The sequence below is a fragment of the Ornithorhynchus anatinus genome, chromosome X1 (genome assembly GCF_004115215.2).
Source record: "Ornithorhynchus anatinus isolate Pmale09 chromosome X1, mOrnAna1.pri.v4, whole genome shotgun sequence".
Lineage (NCBI taxonomy): Eukaryota > Metazoa > Chordata > Mammalia > Monotremata > Ornithorhynchidae > Ornithorhynchus > Ornithorhynchus anatinus.
In genome coordinates, this window is record NC_041749.1 from 81,636,714 (window position 1) to 81,660,912 (window position 24,199).

The 24,199-nt window shown below is 44.2% G+C and overlaps 1 protein-coding gene across 3 annotated transcripts in view; it reads left to right on the forward strand.

Annotated features, from left to right (window-relative positions):
* Positions 1-581: 581 nt before the first annotated feature.
* NFATC3 (nuclear factor of activated T cells 3) overlaps positions 582-24,199 on the forward strand; it is a 196,411-nt gene continuing 172,793 nt past the window's right edge. For 2 of the 3 annotated variants that reach the window (XM_029050383.2, XM_029050384.2), the window contains exon 1: positions 582-1,006. In XM_029050383.2, coding sequence (XP_028906216.1) covers positions 910-1,006 — 97 coding nt within the window. In that variant the 5' untranslated portion in view covers positions 582-909. The remainder of the gene's footprint in view (positions 1,007-24,199) is intronic. The other variant, XM_029050385.2, reaches the window with a different exon arrangement.

The window sequence follows — 24,199 nt, forward strand, 5'->3', positions numbered from 1 at the left end:
GAGTCAGAGGTCATGGGTTCGAATCCCGGCTCTGCTACTCGTCAGCTGTGTGACCTTGGGCAAGTCACTTCACTTCTCTGGGCCTCAGTTCCCCCATCTGTAAAATGGGGATGAAGTCTGTGAGCCCTACGTGGGACAACCTGATTGCCTTGTATCTCCCCCAGCGCTTAGAACAGGGCTCGGCACATAGTAAGCGCTTAACAAATAGCAACATTATTAGCAACAAAATAAATAGGGTGAGCCGACGGCAGTCCAGTGCGCTGCACTCCAACTCCGGTGAGGTGAAGGCGCTGCAACTACAAGTCCCAGCCGGCTCCAAGGCGCAGCGGGGCCCCGACTTCCTCCTCCCTCCTCCCTCTTCCCTCTTCCCTCCTCCCTCGATGGGCTCCTCCCCCCGGTCCCTTTCCTCCCGCCCCCGCTCCCGGCCTTCGGTCCCGAAGCCCCGCGAGTGACAGGTCGGGCGGAGCGAGAGGAGGCGGGGCCTCGGGCGGCCAATGGGAGAGGGGCGTCGGGGCTCGGGGCTCCGGGCTCGGGGCTCCGGGCTGGGTGGGGGGCGGGGGAGGCGGCTCCGCACGCGGGGTGGATGAGCGGGGCCCGGTGCGGAAGCGTGTGAGCTTTGCGCGCGCGCGCGGAGAGCGGAGGCGCGCTCGGAGGCGGTGCGGCGGCGGCGGTAAGAGGTGCGGATAGCGGTCGGCCGAAGGGGGCCCCACAGCGCTCGCGCAGTCCGGTAGGGGGGCCCGGGACGACACCTCTCAGAAAGTTTCCCGCTGATCTCGCCGTCCCCTTCCCCCCGCCCCCGGGCATGAAGCGACGCTGAGGGGACCAGCCGACTGTCGCCGCCGGTGCCCGAGCGGGAGCCATCGCCGCCGCGTGGGGGGATCCGGCCGCCTCGAGCCCCCTGCCAAACCGATGACTACTGCAAACTGTGGCGCCAACGACGAGTTCGACTTCAAGCTCATCTTCGGGGAGGACGGGCAACAGCAGCCCCCGCCCCTGGGGCCTGCAGGTGGGTGTCCCGGCCTCCCGGCCCGACCTTGGCTTCCGGGGAGACCGGCCGGCCCCCTAAGTGAGCGCTCCCGGCTCCCTCGCCTCGGTGCCCCCGTCTCGGGCGCCTTGCCCGACCCGAGGGGTGGAGCGAGGGGGCGCGGGGACCCCGGCGGGCTTTCCCGCTCGTGAAGGCTAGTCTCCGCTTCGCCCCGCCGAGATGGGGAGAGGGAAGGGCGCCCGAGATATACCTCCCCCCCCCCCGGCCCCCTTTCCCCTTACTCCTCTTCCTCCTCCCCTTCCCCTCCCCCACCCCCTTCTCGACTTACTTTTGCATCCAGCCAGGGACACGGTTTTATTACCGTACTTTAAAAAGTGGAGGCCGGGCACGAAGATCAATCACCTCCCCCCGCCTCCCCCCCCCCCCCCCGCTCTCATTCCTCTCCCATTCCCCTGCCTTCACTGTCAACCGCGGCTTTTACTTAATCTCTAAATCAGGGAAACGCTCGTCTCGCCTGCCTCCCAGGATCGCGCTGAAGATTAATCACTTACTCTGTCAAATGCTCCGATACCCGCAGTGGAAAGTTGTTTCTTGTTTTCAAAATAAGACCATGTTTTTCCTTTCGGCGAATGGTTCGTTTGCCCGATCGCGCCCTGCTTTTCTCTTAGCTCCGACTAGCCCGGCTATACGATTCTCCCAAGTTCTCGGAACGTAACAGCTGTAGGAATCGCACTCTTTAGGGGTAACTTGATTTGGGGACCCTCGAGATAATCTTACCGATCCTGCCAATTTCTTTAACGATCGGAATTTCCTGTGTTTCCCGCAGTTCTGAAGAAGAAGACTGTTTTAGGAGGGATTTAGGGACACCGTTTAACGGGAGATACCCCATACAGCAAACGTGCTTCTCCCTGCCAGTGGGCATACATACAGCATTGTGAACTTGCGTTGCTGCTCTGTCCGTGGGTGTGAATGTCAGTAATTTTTATTTCGAGCATGACATCGGGGTGAACGTCGAGTGCAAAGCTATTTCAGAATGCTGTGGTAAAAGGCTATCAGTGGGTAGAGTTGGGAGTTGATAGGACCTTAATAGTAATCAGACATTGGCTCGATTCAAAGATCAAATGGTGGAGGATGTGCTCTCCGGAGGGGCGTGTGGGCTTTGAGAAGTAACACAAATAGAGAATATATTAAAACAATGCAACTGGAAGTAACTAAATTTAGTTTAGCCCTCGGTTGTTCAGAACTTGTAAATTTAAACGCACTCCCCCCCCCCCCCCCAAGTCTGGAGAACCTATTTAAAAGGAGAGCATCCAAAAAAACATACTTGCTAAACACGCTTTTCGCTGCTGAAGTCGTTTCTCATTAGGTTTTCGGAAATTTGTATTTTCTGTTCTGCGCCACGTTGTTACAGAACATCAAACAGTCTCAGCCCAGGTACCAAGATTAAAAAAAAAAGGAAATTTCTGCTTAAATGCATGTTTTTGTTATGCTTAATGTGGGTGTTTAAATTTGTACTTCAAGTTTAAGATCGTTTTGAAAAGTTTCCGATTTATTTCAGTCCTGCGAGAGAGACTTTTATTCGTTATTCCAGTGAAGTGAAAAGCTTTCTAGGCCACATTTGTAGTAAGACTGTAAACAAAAGTTCATGAACATTGTTCGTTAATGCTTACTAACAATGTGCCTGGCACTGTGCTGGACGCTGGGGTTATTAAAAGATAAACATTTCGGGTTATGGTCCCCGTTCCCCCCTGGGACTCATAAATTAGATAGGGGAAGGCAAATAGGTTGAAAAGATAGATAAGTTATGGACAGTGGGATCACTGAAATACTAAAGATTAAGGGCCATATTCATGATCTTGGAGGTAGAAGTTTGAGAAGAAAAAATGTACCTTTTTGGGCTCCTTCATTATTTCCCTGGAAAGTTCAGACAGTGTTCAAACAGTGTAAAGGGAAAAAGAACAGCGGTAGGAAGTGTATTAGCCTTTACTGGTTGATAAGAGGGAATTTGGGAGTTGGGAGGCCTAACCTACTGTTTTCAAATGATATTTTAAGAGTTAGATGTCTTTATTTGCAACTCCACAACTAAGGAGTTACAGCCTTTCTGTAATCTGGTCTGAAATACTGGAATGATGAGGACTTTTTTTTGTTTTTTGCCTTGAATGATACTAGTCCAACCATTTCTTAATGGCCCTCTTGTAAATTGCTGTAATGCTGATGGTTGTTGTGGAGATGAGCATCTATAAAAATGTATTTTAACTAGCATAGCTGAGAATTACTGATTCTTGGGATTGGGGTAAAACACGTTCATTGTTTGCCACCAACATCACATTTGGAATACTGTAGTGGGAATAATTTTGTTGACCCAAGTGTGTCGGAGAAGTAATGATTTGGCATTGCCTAATTACCTGTAGGTTATTTGTCATCAGTCCTGCTGTTATTGCATGATGGTAATACTTTGCTCTGTATTAAAAAAAAGAGTTGTAATGCATGCATCATGAGGTACCCTCTACCTGAACTATATTCAGTTAGGTTTTCACTGCTACAGTTAATGTCAGTTTGAAATACAGAATCCTAAATTTTTCTTCATACTGTGTTAAAGTCACTGAACCTTACATTCCCGTTGTGGAAAAAAGACAGACCTTTAGTTATTGTGGAAAAAAGAAACATGCATATAACCTATATTCTGCAAACAGGAAAGAAGCAAGGTGATATAATGGCAGGTTTATGTAAGTAGATAGGGGACTACTACGTAAGTAGTCACAGCATTAATTTGGGTAAAATTTTATATCATTTACATCTGATTAAACACAGTTTTTGATATGTATCCAGCAAAACTGAGGATGTTTGAACATTTGATTTCAAGAATGAAATGTTTTAATAAATCCAAAAGCTAGTATTTAAGCAACATTTCAGGTATATAAGGAGAAATGGTTGTATAGATATTGTAACAGTTCTGTGATAGTGGGAGATGCACCCAACTTAATTTTTGGGTTTTGAAAAATCGGTATATGTTTTTGGCAAGCATAATTAAGGTGAGGTATGAGATTGGAGTTGGAATATGGGGTCAGTAGATTTTCCTTACGGCTGATGCAGTGCACAATAAAATTGGGCTGTGAGATCGAATATCAGTTGGTTTCTAGAGTAAGTTCAGTGTACTGTTTGACTTTAAGCACGTCTCTTGCTCAAGGATTGATTCAGTGCCCACGACGTTGTTTGGAGGAATATGAGGATTCTTTGTTGTCTTAGTCGGTCACATCTGTCCCAGTTGTTTGTCAGCTACATACCACCGATTGTGAAAACAAATCGTAAGTTGTTTGGTTGCTGTCTGCTTCGGATCTTATTAACGATTTGAGAAACAAAGTATTCAAATTTCCGTTTGTCCTTAATGGCGAGCGTCAAACATGACGCACAAAATAATATTTTTTCTCTTTGAGGCATCATAGCTCTTCACTGGGTTTCAATTTTAGAAAGATGATATTTAGTACTCTTGAGATGTACTTTTAAAGTGTTTGAGAGAAAATGGAATTGAACTAAATATAGATTTTGAAGATTCAGCATTAAACTAAAATTCTTAAAACGTCAATTGTTTGGTATGCCTACAGATACCATTTTTTTATTCGAAGCACAGGTGTGACCAATTTGGAATTTTGACCTTCCAAGGTTGCTAATTATTCCCTGAAGCTCCTTGGGTTTTGACAGAAATTACGGAAGTTTTCTTTTATCCCTCAAGAGCATCACTGTGTGAAGATTTTCAAGAACTACCGTGATGTAGCATCTAACAGAGTGCTTACTAAATTTCATTTTTGTATTGGTGATTTGTGCAATCTGAAAAAAAAAATTGGCTATTTGTAGTGGGTCTAACTTTTTAGTTTTATTTTTTCTTAAAAAAAAAAAAAGTGCTGACTCCCCCTCCTACATGCTGACTGAAGGGGTGTTGGGGGGGGGGGGGGGGAGAAGCAAATATATGAGTCTGAGAGATCGACTCAATTTATACTTTACTTCAGTAACTCGGAGTATTCGGTCACCTTCGATTCCTATTTTGCTTGTCCTTGTTCTCTTCTTCCTCTGTGATGAGCTTCTCAATAAAGGTCCTGATAATTGGTCTGTTTTCCTCTAGGCCGATGCTCCATTTTCGTTTATTGACCTTTTAAAAAACAGTATTTGCTGGGCTAGAATGAATGTTATTAGCATATAAGGGTAGATGGTTTGCTGTTAACTGCACAAGCAGAGATTGGAAAGATAAATCAATCCAGAAAATGAGAACTCTTTCTCCTGCCTAACAAGACTGTGGACGTACAACTGGGTACACCATTTTTGATTTGCCTTGATTAGTGTTACCAAACCATATTCTTATCTGACACGTACTTTGTTTTCTTTTGGAACCGAATAGGCTGAGAATCCATCATTGAATTCCTAATGTGACTTAATCCTTTAATTTTCCATCTCTGAAACACCTTTTCGCTCAGACTCAAGGTGGTGCTTGAGAGTAGCAGAATGATGTGGGTGTTAAATTTTTTTTTTTTAATGGCATTTGTTAAGCTCTTACTATGTGTCAAGCACTGTTCTGTGCGCTGGGGGAAGATACAAGTCAATCAGGTTGGACACGGGCCCTGTCCTTCATGGGGTTCACAGTCCAGTTAAATTGTGCTAGTAAGCCTTGTGTGTGTCTAAAAATCTTGAAAAAGTTTTACTCTAGAAATGTTCGCGTGAAGTTAAAACTGTGCCTTTATAATGTCTCGACTTAATTCCGTGCTTTGGAAGTCAAAATGAAAGACTACAAAACCCAAAAGGAAAAAAAAGGCATGTCTTCCAGGCAGAGTCAGCAGAGGCAGTTCATCAGGAACCGTGGCTGTGATATAGTAATTGATGACAGCAACAAATGAGTGAAAAGCCATTTTCATGTCCTGGGCTAAAAACATTGTGGGCCTGTGGTAAGAGCTGGTGACTTTTAAACTTTGGAGATATTGATAGAGGATTATAAAGGACAGCCGTTCATTGAAGATAAGTGGGCTGAAGGTAACCAAGCAAGTGTGTGTTGAAGAAATCTTCATCCAGAATTCTTCTTAGAAATGGACTTCCTGTCAAAACTGATATCCCTTTAGGCAAAGTTTGTTTCAGTCGGAGGTGTGTTTGGGGTCCTGATTTGGTAGGTTGCTGTACAACTGAAGTTTTAGACTGTAGGTATGATGTTTTAAGAAAGTACATGTAGAATGATTTGCTATTTTTAAGTGTAACAGCTTAAAAAGAAAAAACCCAAACCTCAGATAGCCTGTCCTTGAGCTTGCAAAATAAATAAAAGAAAAGAGAAAGAAAAATTCTGTATTTAGTGGCGAAATTCTGGGGAATACTAATTATTGTTACAGTATTTTATTAATGGCGAGAAATGTTGACTGTGAACTTTGTGCTTTTCGTTTGTCTCTTCTAGATAAGTGGCAGATTAATCTTTGACATTCTAGTATTTCGTTTTAAGAGTGAAGGTGGTAAAGGAGTCCATAGTCTCGCTTTTAAAGGCGCAAGAAGCACAAGTATATTGGGCCTTACTTGCTCGTAAGCAGCAGTTTGACTTCTTACAGCAGTTCCGTAAATAAGGGAGGTGTTGTCTAGAGCTGCCCTGGTGGGTCAAGGGAGTAGGCAGAGCAGACTTGGCCGAGAGCCCGGTCTCTAAAACAACATCCAAGTCATCAAATTTGCCCAGGCATGCCATGTGAGGTTCAAATGACAGTGGAATTTAAGATGAGTGAAATGATCAGTCAGGCTTAGGGGAATCACAAGCAGTAGCAAGCCTTTGAAGCCATCATTTTCCTCAACCTTCACCTGGGTCTGCATATATTCACAGTGTTTCTGCGTAATATAGAATTTTATTGCCTCGTTCTCACCTGTCTGACTCTTCAAACTCAATTTAGATTTTCACAATTTGGCAAGTGGGGAATAGGACCAAGTGATTCTACAGGATTTAGGCTGCAAGCGTATAACTGACAGCCGGCCAATGGTGAGCCGTACAAGGGGTTGACAAGGGAAGGGAATCGCAGCAAACTTAGGAAAGCTTGCAAAATCCAACAAAACCGAAGGGTCTTCAGGGTCATTTTTAAAAAAATGAATTACAGGGTTCAGCGTGCTTTGAGCTACATTATTAAATCTGGCAGTTTTAACAATTTAAAGATATTGTAAATATTTTGTTGAATCAGACTGCTTTACCCTTGGTAACCAGAAGCCACTTTCGAGTCTAAAGACATTTGGGATTTGAAGTCTATTTAATTTAAATTTCCAACCACCCTTGCAGAGCTGTGATAAGTGATCACTAAAGAGATTATCCATCCCCCATTATTAGGCAGGCTGTCCTGAATTTTGGGCTCAAGTCCCACCATCCAAAAAATGGCCAGTGAGTCAGCTTTAAGTCCTGGTTTCAGCCAGGTGGCTAGAGGGCACAAAGGCGGCCGCAGGGGCAGCGCAGCAGTGAAATGGAGGAGTGGAAAGCTCAATTGGCTACTTCTGGGCCACTTACTGGAAGTAACAGCCTGTGGCTGCTGCGGGCAGAATAGTACCCTGAAGCTATAGTTTAGGTGGCTGGATCCCTGGTGCTGCAATTTGGCACGACTGAATGACGGGGAGGAAACGACAGTGGCCAGATGAGTGTTCTGTGTGTATGTGTTTGTGTATGTGTGTTACACCTTTTTTGGTATATCTTTTATTTATACAGTCAGTTACCATGCCCCCTTGCTACCAGTCTTCCCCACCCCTCCTCTCCTCTCCCCATTTCCTTATGTCTGTGGCTATTGCTTCATCTGTTTTTTGGCCTTGTCCCCTGCCCTACCTGGAGCTCCTGAAAATACGATCACTTTAATGATAGTGGATTTACAGGCACTGAGTGCCAAACTGCTTTTATTTTAATGAGGCGATGCATGATAAAAGTATGACCGCAGAGAAACATCCCTTTTGGCAACCATTCTAGGATACTATTTTCATTAGCCTAATGTAGTTGGTTAGATTATTATTGTAAATTACACTTTCCCCCACATATAATTGGAGTATTTTTTCTCTGCCCAAATACACTTAATTTAAAGGATGACAACCGTCATTTGCTGAGTTTTCAGGCAGCTAAAAATAGTACATTTCAAACCTTTGCGTTCAAACATTTCACCAGACCCTTTGTGACTTATACTTTAGTAAATATGCCTTTCACAAAACCACATTTGGCAAATGTTTTCAAGGAAGTCTTTTTAAACAAAACAAAACAAGTTCAAGCAATTTCTGGGTTTAATTTATGAAACAGTGTTTAATTTTTTTTCAAGTCGTATATCTATTAAATAGTAATGAAAGCCTGAAAATCGGTATAATTTTTTGCTGGTTTATCAAATATTTATCAAACTAGGAGACACCTACATAATTTATAAAACTGGATTCATTTTGGAATACATTAATATCCAGATGGAGGGGTATACGTGTGTAAAGCACAGTGGTGAAAGTACAATAGTTGGAAAATTAATTGTTATGATCGTCTTTTGAGTAGAATTTTACTTCTAAAGACCATAGTTTTCGTACACTTCCTATTTCAGGGGAAAGTTTGATGATTTTAGTAGCCCTAGTCTGTGAAAATCCTTATTGGTATGAAGAAGATGGGATAACCTTTAATGGAGGTGGGGAGTCTGGGGTAAGGTAACGGGACGTATGCTCTAACGATGGATGAGTTTGATTGCTGCCGTACTGCAAAGCCCTCAGCTTGCCCAGGGCTCTCCCTGGCACAGGTAACTAAATGGGGCCATTGCCTTACTCATCTCTTCCTCCCACTCATCTCCCCTCCCTGATTCAAGCCCTAAGCATTTTAATACAGAGTTGTCCTTTATCTCCTTCTAAAATGCTTGTAAATTGAGCATTTGCAATAACTTTGGAATTATAGTAGTATTCTGTTTTGGATGCACGACAGTAGTATTCATTGGTTTAAGTCAGTTATTCAAAATTATTTACTTTTTCAATAATCTTTTAAAATACTGCCAAGTTGAACTTCTCTGAATTGTTCACCCGAGTGTTGCAGTAATATTACTGAACTAAATATTTATCCCTAGTACTAAGTGATTGGAAGAGATTTTTCAGGAATAATAAATAGCTCAAATGACTTTTTTTTAACATGCGATTTGCGAATTCTTCAAAAGCAGGACGGAGTTGACATTTAGGGGTCGTTTCGCTGTCAGTGAGGGATCATATGCAATCCTGGAGAACCTAAATATAATCCCCTGCCCACTGTTTCAACCTGAGAGATTTGAGAGAACCCAGGTACTGTTTCCTCTGTCATCACCCCCTTCACAAATTGCACTTGGTCAGGGGACTCAGCCATGGTTTTCAGATTGGGATAATTTTCTTCCTATTTAGGTTTAGTTTTTTTCCATTGTTTTCTTCCTTTAATCATGTTTTAGATCTAATTGATAAACTAATTGTAAACAAGGTATCCATCGATGAGTTCTGAAGGAACTCAGTAGGAAAAGTTGCAGAATTCCTGCCGTTGCAAACATTCTGTATGCTGGAAGACTGGTGGAAACCCCCATCTATAATTAGGGTTCCAGAGATGTGATCCTGGGAATTACAGACTGGTGAGTCTTTACTACATTACTTGGCAAATTAGTAGAATCTGTAAATATGGTGTCAATAAGAATTGAAAAAGCACAGCCTGTTCGGGGAAAGTCAGCATGGTTTCTGAAAGGGAAAAGTATGCCTCACTAATTTCTTGGGCTTACTGAAAGGGGTTAGTAAGCGTGTGGGTTGAAGGGGATCCAGTGGCCATAATATACTTATCTTTTCAAGAGTTTTTGACAAAGTTCCACACCAAACTCTTAAAAAGAAAATAAAAAAGAGTCATCGTGGAATCGGAGGGAGTGTTCTGTCACAGGTGGAAAACTAGCTACAGTGTACGATAGAAGGACCACTAATTCTGGTGGAGAAGTGTGAATAGTAGGATTCCCCCAGGGTTCAGGATGAAGATCGATTTTTGTTTAACATTCAAAAACAATTTGAAAGGGGGAGAGCGTAGTGAAATCTTCAGCATTGGAGATAACATTAGATTTTTCTGGGTGGTGAAATATTATGCAGATGGATATAAATTTGGGGGAGACTTCAACATCATGTGGCTGAATGATAGGGTAAATAATGGGCAGATGACTTAATGTGAGCAAGGAATGCATTCCAAACTAGTTGCACAGTTGATGCTATCTGTCTATCTGGAGTCGTCGTCATCCTCCTCATTTTCAGCAGCATTTAGATTCTGGAGTCATCGGTAACGGTTTTGTAAAATCATTGGTCCAGAGTGCAGTGGCAGCCAGAAAGGCCAACTAAATGCTGTGCGTGGTCAGGAAGTGTATAGAAAACAGAAGGATTAGTTTTGCCAATATATAGCACCATTTTTGCCTGTGCCCACGTGACTGAGCCATTTTGTTCACTGTGTCCTCAGGAAAGGAGCTGGAGAAGGAATAGCGAAGGGCAATTAAGATGATTAGGAGTGGCAGAGAAGCAACATGTGAGGGTAGATTCTTCATACCGGAAAGATGAAGAGTCAGAGGAGACGTGACTGAAGTCAGTAAAATCATGGATAGGTGGAACATCTGATGTCCGTTCCCCAAATCATGCACCACTAAGGATGAGGGGGGGCATCCATTGAAGTTTGAAAGTAGTAGATTCAAAACTAATATAAAGAAACATTCATCTATTTTCTAAGTAGTGAAAGCACGTTCCGATCAACGTGGTGACTAACTGTCGAACCTGGGAATGTAACCAAATGTGGCTCGAGTGAGTCATCGGCCTGTGTTGGCCTATGTGCATACAGTTGGTATTGTTCAGTCAGATCTCTCGGAGCTCAGCCTCAAAGCTTTTGCGGAGGCAAGGAGCCGGTCCCCTCCTCCGTGCTCCTTATTGGCAGAGCGCGAACGTTTACGGAATGTTTTGACCATTTTAAATGACTTGTAATCCAAGGGGAAAAAAAGCCGTAAGTACTAAATTGTAGAATTGTTTGCATCATTAGCATCAACACCATTGGTGTTAGCAAGCTCAGGGCAATCACCGCAGAGAGTTAGGGATGGTTAATTGGTGCACCACAACTGTTAGGAAGGATGTCCGAGAGAACAACTATCCCACCGTTGCCATCCCGTTGCGACTGTTGGAGGCAGAATACTGGGCTGGGTGGCCGTTGGGCTGATCCACTAATGGCTTTGCTTGTGTTCTTAGAATTCAAGACCATCCCTGAAATAATTCCAGCCATCCCCAGTTGAAATGCCCTTGTTGTAGTGTTCTTTCCAGATAGTGCCAGTGAATTTGTGTCATTATTTTTTGCAGCGAGCTCTCACTTCGACGCAAAGTTTACTGTGGCTTCAACCACCTCCCTTTTCTTCTCTCTCAACTGCTAAATATTTTGCCTGTCAAGTATAGAGATGAAAGCCCATTCAAATTACCACTAGATAATAATGACAGAGGTGGTGTCTTTTTGCTGATTAGGTTAGGAAACATTTTAGAAAATTAAATACATATGTACATTCATTCAGTCGTACTTGTTGAGAACTTACTGTGTGCAGAGCACTGTACTAAGTGCTCGGGAGAGTACAATACAACAATAAACAGATACGTTCCCTGCCCACGACAAGCTTACAGTTTGGCGGGGGGTGGGGGGAGACAGACATTAATATAAATAAATAAATTACAGATATGTACATAAATTCTGTGGAGCTGGGAGGAGGGAAGAGCAAAGGGAGCATGTCAGGGTGACACAGAAGGGAATGGGAGAAGGGGAAAGAGGGGCTTAGTCGGAGAAGGCCTCTCGGAGGAGATGTGCCTTCAGTAAGGCTTTGAAGGAGGGGAAGGCTTTGAAGGCTTTGTCTGTGGGATTTGAGGAGGGAGGGCGTTCCAGGCCAGAGGCGGGACGTGGGCGAGGGGTCGGAAGTGAGATGGATGAGATCGAGTCACAGTGAGAAGGTTAGCATTAGGGTACGTGTGAAACTAATTAAAAACCTTTGATTATCGGTACATATATTTACCGTGCTATATGATCTTGTAACTGTTTTGTCACTGTTTATTAATTTTATATTGTTTTGGTCAGTTTTTTTGATCTTAGGAGTCTATTAAAGCACTTTGCAGTATTTCCTGTGGGAAACTATTTCGTGTTGCATTCTTTCACGTAACACTACTCTCCTGGAATCAATTAGGAGCATTAATGTGGGTTTAGCAGTACAGTGTATTCACAGCCTCTCCTTTTTCACTGCCTTGGTTTTTAGTTCCTCCTCTTTAGTTCTTATTTCCTTATTCACTTTTGCACAATCAGTTAGATTTCCTCTCATGTTGTAGACCACATTACTGTCTTCATAGGTGCGACCAGATGTACTGCCTCCAGGCCTGTCCTTGTCAGCCTAGTGGGATTGGCAGATGTCCTGCTTTTGGCCCCTGGGGCCCCCACTGAGTCTCCTCGAGCTGGTAGCCTTGTGCTGAGGAGGCAGAGGAAGTAACTTTCAGCGGTAGTTGAGCGAGTCAGTTCAGCTGCCAACTTTGTGGAGCTCCCAACTGTTATTTCCCCAGAGAAAGCCTGTGTACTTGGTTCCATCGTGGGTAGCTGAAGCAGGCACTCAGTCGCTTAGTACAGTGCATAGTGGTCAATAAATACTATTGCTGCTGTTTATTAACTCCTCTACAGTGTCAGCTCAGCTCTGTGCTCAGCCATGTGTATGTGGGGGTGAGTAGATTATCCATCTCTGCATTTTTTTCTTCCTCTCTCTTCCCTTATCTCCCTCTACTTTGCTATGAATTCGTAGTTTATTGGGCCCCACCTCTGCCCTGTCCTCTGCCCAATTTAGGATATTAGGAAATGGAGTCACTTTATGGATACAGCTTTTTGACTCTAAGATGTTCAGTCCTGATAGTATTCTGTGGATGGTTTCATCAGATTCATGGAGTTGAAATGATTATTTCTATTCTTTTTTTTTAAATGCTGTTATCCTAACTCACATTACTCAAAACTATACTGTAAGTGACCGGATGATGGACAAGGGAACTGAATTGCCATATCAATCAATCATATCTACTAGCTCTCTGTATCTACTATAGTCTGTGAAATTTAATTATGATCATGGTAGCATTTATTAAGGGTTTTGTTAAGAGTTAACAAAAACTCCTCACTCTAGGCTTCAAGGCTCTCCATCACCTTGCCCCTTCCTACCTCTCCTCCCTTCTCTCTTTCTACCGCCCACCCCGCACGCTCCGCTCCTCTGCCGCCCACCTCCTCACCGTCCCTCGGTCTCGCCTATCCCGCCGTCGACCCCTGGGTCACGTCCTCCCGCGGTCCTGGAACGCCCTCCCTCCTCACCTCCGCCAAACTGATTCTCTTTCCCTCTTCAAAACCTTACTTAAAAATCACCTCCTCCAAGAGGCGTTCCCAGACTGAGCTCCTCTTCCCCCTCTACTCCCTCTGCCATCCCCCCTTTACCTCTCCGCAGCTAAAGCCTCATTTTCCCCTTTTCCCTCTGCTCCTCCACCTCTCCCTTCCCATCCCCACAGCACTGTACTCGTCCGCTCAACTGTATATATTTTCGTTACCCTATTTATTTTGTTAATGAATTGTACATCGCCTCGATTCTATTTAGTCGCCATTGTTTTTACGAGATGTTCTTCCCCTTGACGCTGTTTAGTGCTATCGTTCTCGTCTGTCCGTCTCCCCCGATTAGACTGTAAGCCCGTCAAATGGCAGGGACTGTCTCTATCTGTTGCCGACTTGTTCATCCCAAGCGCTTAGTACAGTGCTCTACACATAGTAAGCGCTCAATAAATACTATTGAATGAATGAATGAATGGCTTAGTATGGGCTAAGCACTTGGCTAAGAGGTAGGGTGAGACAAGATCATCTGATTGAATACAAGATCATTGGATTCACTCCCCAGTGCCTAATGGCTGCACCCCTTAAAAAGGTCTAAAAAGGAGGGAGAACAGCTATATTGTCCCCATTTTGTAGGTGAGGAAACTGAAGCACAATGGTGTTAAGTAATTTGCCTGATGTCACACAACAGGAAAATGGCGGAGCTGGGATTTGAACTCGAGTCTGCCGATTCAGTCCCGTGCTCTTTTCCACTTAGCTATGCTGCCTCCCTGAATTTAAGGTCAAGATTTTACTGCTCTCTTCCTGAACAAGTTAAAGATGTTTAAAGAAATACATGTGGAGTATATTAAAGGAAGAAAGACCACCTGGTTGAAGATGGAGGTTTCCTACTTTTTTTGGTTTTTTTTTAAGAAACTGCAGTCCTGCAATCTCACAGTGTAATAATAATTATAATAATCACGGTATGTGTTTAGCCCTTATTAGGTAGCAAGCACTGTACTAAGCACTGGGGTAGATGCAAGATAAATCAGGTCAGACTGTCTCTGTTCCATGTGGAGCTCACGGACTAAGTAGGGAGAATAGGTATTGAATCCCTACTTTACAGATGAGGAAACTGAGGTACAGAGAGGTTAAGTGACTTGCCCAAGGTCACGTGGCAGAGCAGGGTTTAGAAGTAGGGTTTTTTTCTCCTTTCAGGTCCTCTGCGTCCCAGGCCCGTGCTCTTTCCACTAAACCATGTTGCTTCTCAAGTTCTTTCCTTTCCCCTTTTCCAATCTCTCTCTTTTTCTCTCTCTCTCACACACACACATACACATTCACCCACCCACCCACCCACCGCCCCCCTCAGTGGCTCACTGTGTTGTCTGCTCCTTGCAGGCTTTCCTGGCATCAGCAGACTTCCTGAGGGACTTTGCTGGAGCTTGCTGTATTACTTTGTAAAGGCTCTTCTAAGCAGCTCTGGCTCACTTAACCATTCTGTCAAATGTGCAGAGCGGAACTTTTGCTATAAATGATATTTTCATTTATCCAGCATTGCATAAATTAACTCCCCACCCATTTACATTAATTCTTTTGGTAGTATAATGATTTTTGAGTGCCTATCTTGAGTGATGGGTATTTACAGTTTACAGTCTAATGGTGGGGATAGATATCTAAAATATTTGCGGATACAAATTGTGAGAAGCAAAAGTGGCCTAGAGAAAGAGCACAGGGCTGGAATTCTGAAGACCTGGGTTCTGATCCTGGCTTTATCTCTTGCCTGCTCTGTGACGTGGGCAAGTCACTTAATGACTCTGTGCCTCAGCTTCCACATCTAAAAATAGATGCTCTCCCTCTCTTTTAGTCTGAGCGCCCCATGTAGGACAGTGACTGTGTGTTGTTATTATTTAGCAGGAGGAAGAGAAAAGATTTGATCATGAGTAGATTGACTATGCCAGGATAAAGAATCAGAATAAATGAATGCACAATAGACCTTATGCTTGTTGTGGGAAGGGAATGTGTCTGTATATTGTTATATGGTACTCTCCCAAGAGCTTAGTATAGTGCTCTGCACACGGTAAGTGCTCAATAAATACAATAAATAAATGAATTAATGGATTCATTGTATAAAAATGAACCTAAGTTTTGGGGATGGGAGTAAATATGTTAAGTGTAAGGGATGGCTGTTGGGTTGATTTGACTTGGGGAATTAATTGGGAAAGTTGGCTAGAATTGGTGGGATTTGAGGAGGGCTTTGAAGATGGGAAGGGCTGAGATTTGCAGGAATTTAGGGAAACGATTTGATTAACGGACTTAAAGTTGCATTTTTCAAGGATCTAAGTGAAGGGTACCTGTGTCTTGCCACATTGTCTGCCATAATGGAAGTACATCTTAGAGTGCTTTGAGATAACCCCAGAAGTTTACAAACCTCTGGCTGACGATCTGTGGTGTAGAAGAATAGGATACCTAGAGGGTTATCTGACAGGCTGGAGACTTCTTTTGTGCTGTTGGGGAACCATGAGGAACATGGCTTCTTTTCTGATGAGGTATGTAAACCCAGACCTACCTCCTCCACGCTCCCTCCTCTTATCCTCCCCATGCACCCTGAACCCAACCCCCCCACCTTTCCATGAAACTCTCTTCCATACCCTCAGCTTTTCTAGCCATCAAGATAGATTGACGGCTGTGTTTTGGTTGCCACCACTGACCTCTTCCCCAGTTTGTTCTTCCTGCCTTCTGAGGCTGCGAAGCTGGGGTGCTGGGACAGATTAGGGTGAGACTGGAGGAAGGCAGGGAGAGAGGAGGCCTGATGTGGGGTCAGTGAAGAGACAGGGTTATTTATTTGGTAAGTCTGCAGATGTGGAAATCACTTGGATAGGAAGCCCACAGGTGGAACTGGCTCTAGGGCAGTTTGAAAGTTGAAAACATGGCTGGGCACAGACTGCATCCCGATTTCCTATTGCCTATCTGTTTCTGAGGTAGGACCGTGGCACCGCCAAACCATAAGGGTTTGGTAACCAACTAGACGTGGCTGAAAAGTTGTTTTTGACTTCTGTTTTGGGTGCGGCTGCCACTGTTAACTCTCAGTTGGTACTAGACTGGGCTGACACTGGTAAGAGCCAGCCGATCAATGGTATTTATTGAGCACCTACTGAGTGCTAGGCACTGTATTCAGCACATGGGAGAATACAGTCTCATGACACATGTTCCCTGCCCTCCAGCTTACAGTCTAATGGGGGAAGGCAGTCAAAAATTATTTACAAATAGTGGAAGCACAAGAAAAACAAATGGAAGCCGGAAGCAATACAGACACATCAGGACAAAGCTGACAAAAATGGAATGCATAGATTCATTCATTCATTCATTCAATAGTATTTATTGAGTGCTTACTATGTGCAGAGCACTGTACTAAGCGCTTGGAATGTACAAATCGGTAACAGATAGAGACAGTCCCTGCCCTTTGACGGGCTTACAGTCTAATCGGGGGAGACGGACAGACAAGAACAATAGCAATAAATAGAATTGAGGGGATGAGCATCTCATTAAAACAATAACAAATAAATAGAATCAAGGCGATGTACATTTCATTAACAAAATAAATAGGGTAATGAAAATATATACAGTTGAGCGGATGAGTACAGTGCTGAGGGGATGGGAAGGGAGAGGAGGAGGAGCAGAGGGAAATGGGGGGAAAAGAGGGTTTAGCTGCGGAAAGGTGAAGGGGGGCAGTAGAGGGAGAAGGGGAGCTCAGTCTGGGAAGGCCTCTTGGAGGAGGTGAGCTGTAAATAGGGTTTTGAAGAGGGGAAGAGAATTAGTTTGGCGGAGGTGAGGAGGGAGGGCATTCCAGGACCGCGGGAGAGTGTGGCCCAGGGATCGACGGCGGGATAGGCGAGAACGGGGGACGGTGAGGAGGTGGGCGGTAGAGGAGCAGAGCTTGCAGGGTGGGCAGTGGAAAGAGATAAGGGAGGAGAGATAGGAGGGGGCAAGATGATGGAGAGCCTTGAAGCCTAGAGTGAGAAGTTTTTGTTTTGTGCAGAGGTTGATAGGCAACCACTGGAGGTTTTTAAGAAGGGGAGTGACATGCCCAGAGCGTTTCTGCAGGAAGATGAGCCGGGGAGCGGAGTGAAGAATAGACTGGAGTCGGGGGAGAGAGAGGAGGAAGGGAGATCAGAGAGCAGGCTGACACAGTAATCTAGCCGGGATATTACGAGAGCCCGTAACAGTAAGATAGCCGTTTGGGTGGAGAGGAAAGGGTGGATCTTGGCTATATAATTGATATATAGATCATATATCAATTAAAATATGCATATATTCACAAGTCCTGAGGACAGGATTTTAAATGACTTAAGTGTCAAAGGCGGGGTGTTAGAAATTCATTAGGGGAGGCATCCTAGAGTAGGTGCAATTTTTAGTAGGGCTTTTAAGTTGGGGAGCGCTGTGGAATGGTGGATATGGGGGAAAAAGCGAGTTCTAGGTTGGGAATAAAGCATGAGCTGTAGAGGTCAGGGAAGTGGGAGAGTTGAGAGCGAGGTACATTTAGACAGAGAGCTTGGGAGGAGCAAAGTGTGCGAGCTGGGGAGTCCTGGATGAAGAAAGCCTTTAGGTGTGATGGAGAGTGCTCGTGGAGAGCCTTGAAGCCCTGTGTGAGGAGTTTTTGCTCAGCAGCAGGAGATGGGTAGCCATTGGAGGTTTTGGAGGAGTTGAGTGACGTGTGCCAAGGAAAGGTGATCTGCTCAAGAAGATGATCTGTTCAGCAGGGGATATTAGAGACTAAATGGGGGAAAGGCTGGGAGTAGGTGGATCAAGTGAGGAGACTTACTCCGTGAGCAAGTCACTTAACTTCTCAGCCTCAGTTTCCTCATCTGCAAAATGGGAATTCAATGCCTGTTTTCCCTCCTACTTAGATTGTGAGCCCCGTGTGGGACAGGGACTGTGTCTGACCTGATTAATTTGTATCTTCCCCAGTGTTTAGAACTGTGCTTGATCCATAGTAAGTGCTTAACAAATATAAGAATAATACTGATGAATGGTTCTTGGACCAGGGTGGGCCCTGTTTGAGTGATGAGGAAGGGACTAATCTGAGAGATGCAGTGGAGGAAGGAATGACAAGTATTGGTCCTTGGGAGCAGGAGCCATCTTTTACTTTTGTTAGACTCTCCCAAGTGTGTCGTACAATGCTCTGCACATAGTAAGCGTTCACGGCCTAGTGGATAGAGCACGGGCCTGGGAGTCAGAAGGTCATGGGTTCTTTTCCTGACTCTGGACAAGTGACACTTTAACTTCTCTGTGCCTCAGTTACCTCATCTGTAAAATGGGGATGAAGACCATGAGCTCGATGTGAGACAGGGACCATGTCCAACCCGACTTGCTTGTAATCTCCCCCGTTGCCCGCCCGCCCCCAGCGTTTAGTACAGTGCCGGGAACATAGTAAACACTGAACAAATATTACAATTATTATTATTAATAAATGCTGTGGACAAACCACTATAACCATATTCAGTTCCTCGTTACTAAAATTTTTCTGTGGAACTGAGGCTCATCCGTGTCTTCAGTAGGAGGTGCTCACACTGATATTGATTATCTTAATTCCACCCCAGACCTTAACACCACAGTGCTTGGCACATAGTAAGTGCTTAACAATGCTTAACAGAGAGCTTGGGAGGAGCAAAATTATTATTATTATTATTGTTATTATTATTATTAGAGCATCTATAAACATCTCACAAGGTTTTAATGAGGATGAACAAAATACATGTTTCTCAGATGATCCGAAGGTACTAAATGAGAAAGAAATGACACATCCTCTAAAATTAAATTGGCAACACATTCCAATTGCCTGCCCTGAAAAAATGCAACATATCTCCATCATAGGACTTTGAAAAATCGAGATCGACATGAGTTAATATTTTCAGGGGTGCAAAATGGGGCCGGGGAAAGGATCTCTAGATCACACCACCCAGAACTAGGAAAGGAAAGCAGCGAGGCTGTAGAGTAAGCAAACGTGAGTCACTGGGGAGAAAGAAAGCTGGAAAGAGATACACCGTCTCTCTCTCTCTCTCTCTCTCTCTCTTTATGTTCTTTTGCACTGCAAAATAGACATACTTAAACACTTGACAGGCTTCACCTAGCCTCTGCTTACTCTGTAGACATCCGCTGCCCAGGCCACAGCTGGTACCTATGGCAGCCATGGGCTGTTTGGTTGGAACTGCACCAGCTCCAGCTGTGCTAGAAGTCTTGAGAAAATGGCTTCGAATGAACCAGTAAATGGTTCAAGTGTGGTGGAAGTGGAGTGAGGAGTGGTACCAGTGGAGACTCGCCAGCCTCTCCTTCATTTAATCAATCAATCAAAAAAATTATAACATTTTTAAGTGCTCTAACGATGTGTGAAGTAATGTTCAAAGCCGTTGGGAAGACTACGTGGACATTTAATCAGATGCGGTAAAGCAGTGGAAAGACTGCATGGCCAGTAAATCAGGTGTGGTACCTGGTCTGCAGGGGGCTCGCGACATAAAGGAGTAGGGAGGACAGATGAGCTGGGAAAGGGGTCGGGGTGGGGAGGGAGAAACAGACCAAAAAGAGAAAGAACCAACTACATTGAGTAACAGTCTTGTTACTAGGTTCCTCAGGCTCCTCACACTCCAACTTGGGCTGCCCTGTCTAAACTGTCATAATGCGTGTCAGATGTTGAGAAGATAGGTGACTTTAATGTGATATTGGCCAGGAGGATGGAGGCCATTCTGGCCATCGGTGGCCCCAGTGCCTCCTGAAACCCTGACGGCTTGGAGGCTCTGAGCTGTGTGGATCCTGCAGAGGGGCAGGATTTCTCCTCCCTGGCGATGGGTGGGAACAATGACTTCACTCTGGTCATTGGGGTGCCCTAAGACCTCGGAGTCCCTGGTGACATGGAGGTGCCTGGGCTGTGTTAATCTTAGTTTCTACCCTCGCTGCTCTGGTAGGGCATGGGGCTTCTTGGTGGCATCAGGAGGATGGAAGTTGCTCAGACCATGGGGGGTTCCTTGTGTTTAGACCCCTGACCCCCTCGACGGCATAAACTTTGGCGGTCACCACCGTGGCTGCTGGTCCCTTCTACCGCCTGGCCAGAAACACGACGTAAAGCAGTTCCGCTGGTCTTTTTCCCCAGTAGTGGGGAGCCAGGGAGGTGAAAGAGAAGATTTGCTCGGGACCTCTAGCTGCTAGGGCTAGGGTGACTGCTTATGTTTAACAACTTGAAAGGATAGTTTCTTCAAAAAACAGAACTGTTAAAGGATTTATGGGGCCTTTTAAACTTTGAATTTAAGTGTGGAAAATCTTTGGAAAAAATCCATTTTGAAAGAGCACTTTTCTAAATTACAGCCCCACAGATTGCTTAGAAAAGTCTTTTGATATATTTTTCTCTACTCCTCTCTTCTCCCCATTCACCATGCTGTTTTCGTGACTCTCTTAAATCTCTGGCCTTACGGCTCTCCTGTGCAACCCTCTCCCTGAACCCATGCCACCTTCCTCGCTCAAAATGACACCCATGTGCCCTCCCCTGGGTCCCAGATCCCTCGCCACCTCTCCCTCTCACCATCCCTACGGTCTTCATGCCCCCCCCCCAACCCTGCCAGCGTGACCACCCTTTCCCCATCACCCGATCCTGTTCCATGCACACCTTTTTCTTATAAAGTTTGTCCTGCCGTAGGGATCCCTGCCCCTCCTCCTTTTCCTTCCCTGTTGTGTGATGTCCTTGCAAGCTGTGCTACCGGGAAGCCCCCAGCCAACCCAGAAATCCCATTTTCAGACCACAACCTCCTAATATGCCTTCTCACCCACAGCTCTACTCCTCACGAAACAGTTCTCTCCCTCCACAGAGACCGTCAATCTGTAGCGTCCCTCCACTTACCCCAAGCCATCGCGTCCGACTTGGATTCCATACTTAATCTCCTCTCTCGATGCATGCAACCTCGCCGTCAGCACTGCCTTTTCTGCCGAATCCAGCTCCTTCGTCCCTTTGAAATTTAAGACCATTGAGTGCAACAAGTGGCTCTGCCTTTGTCATATGCTTTGTCTCCCCTCTCCAGCTCTACCAGTTCCCTCCATATTAAAACTGTTCCAGGAACCTCACCTCTTCCAAGAAGGCATCTGTGACTAATTGGAAGAGAAACGACAATTTTCCCAGAGCTCTCTCTGTCTTCACCTACTAAATGCATATACTTTTGCTTGCTCATAATGTGAATACTAATGACAATCTTTGTTATCGTATATCTTTGGAAGCTCAAGATTCCAGGTGAGTAGCCTTGTTTGAGTGTTTGTTCCTTTGTATGCGCTCAGTGTCGGTCTTTGCATTGGTATTTTCGTTTCCCTAATTTCCACTTCTCCCATTCCCTTCTACAGTCGGCCTTGCATTTGGATTTGCACCTTTATTCACTCTGTTCTCGGCCCCCAGCACTTATATACATATCCATAAGTATTTATATAAATGTCTGTCTCCCCCTCTAGTCTGTAAAGGTCCTTGGGGGCAGGGAATGCGTCTACTAACTCTGTTATATTGTACTGTCCTAAGCAGCTAGTATAGTGCTCTGCATGCAGTAAGTGCTTAAATACGATTGATCATCGTCAGTAATATATTGTAAATTCCTGGGAGGCAGGGAATATGCTGTTTAACACATATTGTACAGCAGCAATCGCACAGGGCAGGGTCTACTTAGTTGCTCACTGTTTTTGAGGAAGAGGGAAATGAACATCTATCATTTGGGTAAAAACTTCAGGGTGAATTTAAGAACAAAGTTAAAATGTAATTTCACTCCACCGTGCCCCCTCCCCCCCTAGTTTTCATGGCTAACCCTTCATTCTCTGCAGGGTCCTGTTCAAGACATTCTAAAATTAGTCTTGGATAAATATAACTGAAGATCATCCATGTCTTAGCCAGCATGATGACCTTAGCAGGAGGAGAATTCTGGAATCACATGTTCCAGTTTTAAATGTTTACTTTTGAAAGAAGAAAACCAAAGAAATAAGGAAAGGAAAGATAGGGAACCATCAGCTTGAGCAGTTACGCTGTAGGTGAAAGCTCAAGAAAGTTGTCTCTCTAGTATAGGAAGTTTAAAATTACTAAGTACAAAATGAGATCAAGATTAAGTAAAAGGCGAGTCCTGTTGATTTAAGAATTGGATACTAATTGCAACTATTTTGGGAATGTTCCTATAAATAAGGTCCATACCGTAGGCTCTTAAATTTCACCCATGTGTACTTTCATCTCATGTGTTCTTGGGGGATTTAGTCACATAGTGATATTGGTATATTAGATTTCTGTAGCCTCAGAGGTGTTTCCTTGCCTACTTTTTCTTATTTTATGATCAGGGATTAGCTGAAAGTGAAGTTCTGGGCTTTGTTTTATCTCTAAGAACAGAAACGCATGGAGTATTTTAGTAGTTAAATCCTGAACATGTCTCTGACATTTCAGTTATGTGTGCCAGAAAATAAGTGGGCTGGCATAGGATTTCTCACAGGCTGCGTTTTGTAACTTAGGAAACCAATAAATCCCATTTAGGTTTTGGTTTCCTCTCCATTAGCTACTGTGTAGTGATTATCAATTCGAGATTATTTGAAAAAGAATCACTATCACTGCAACACAAGTATTTTATATTGCAATGATTAATTTAAAAAATGGCAAACCATAAAAAAGAACATTGCATTTTAGACATTTTTCTGCTCATCACTTGATCCCTTTTTTTAAAAAAAAATTTTTGCTTTGTCTAGGAGTGAAATGTTTTCGGAAATTTTGTCTGAAAACGAGGGGTAGGAATCGGGTATAATCTTGAGCCATTTGACTAAAGGTTTTTTTTATTTCAGAGCTGAAAGATGACAGTTCTGGTCAGGAAAGTGTCTGTCCCATTCTGGTTCTTCTACTTGCGTTTACACTCCAGCCTTAAATGTGTAAATACTGTCCTCTGTTCAAGGTAATATAACTGGCTAGTTCTCTGCCCAAGGAGAAATTGCCAGTGCTTGAAATTTGGCATGAAGGTGCTTTTGGATTGACCTGGCATTATGCACTTTAACCTCATCGTGAACTTGGCTCACTTATACTTCTAAAGCCTCAAGGTTTGAAAGTATTCCAGAGCATTTAGTCTGACTCTCCTGGCTTCCAAGGATTTGCTGGTGGGAGGGAGATTGTAGGCTTGGATTGTAGGCTTTCTATAACTGGTGATTGGTAACTGTGCTCAACTTACTTAGCCCCCTATTTAGGAGGGGATTTATTTTTGACAAAAAAATGTACCATTTTGTTTTCTCTTTGAGGACGGGTCCCAGAATCGAGAGAGACTGCCATATTTAAAATGATGGCCAAAGCTCCAAATCTTTCCTGGAAAAACAGCAACATCAAAAAATAAGCTTTGGACTTCCAAATTAAAAAAAAAAATCAAAGGGAATTTTACTCCAGGGTTTTGATCATAAACAGTACAAGAGTAACAATGCATCCTTTTCCTTAAGCTTCCATTTCTGTCATGAGAGAATCAGAACTGTCAGGGACCCGTGAAGCGGTTACCTAGTTCTATCTTGCGTGGAGCATCCCATTGCTCTCAGTTGATGACAGTTTACTTCTGATTGTTTCTCCCATTTGATTGAAAACTTCTTGAGGGCAAGGATTCTGTCTCACTTTTTTTGTCCTGAACAGTAGGTGCTCATTAAATATTGGGGCTGATGGATTGATACTGAAGATCCTAACCAGAGTCCTTCTGCCTGTGGTAACTATATTATTCCAGAGAAGCAGAGTTGCTTAGTGGAGAGTGCGCAGGAATGAGAGGAGCCTTAAAACTGGTTTCACCATTTGCCTGCTAAATGACCATGGGCAAGTCATTGAACCTCTCTGTGCCTCAGTTTCCTCATCTGTAAAAGGGGGAGAGTAAAAAGTTGTTCTCTCCCCC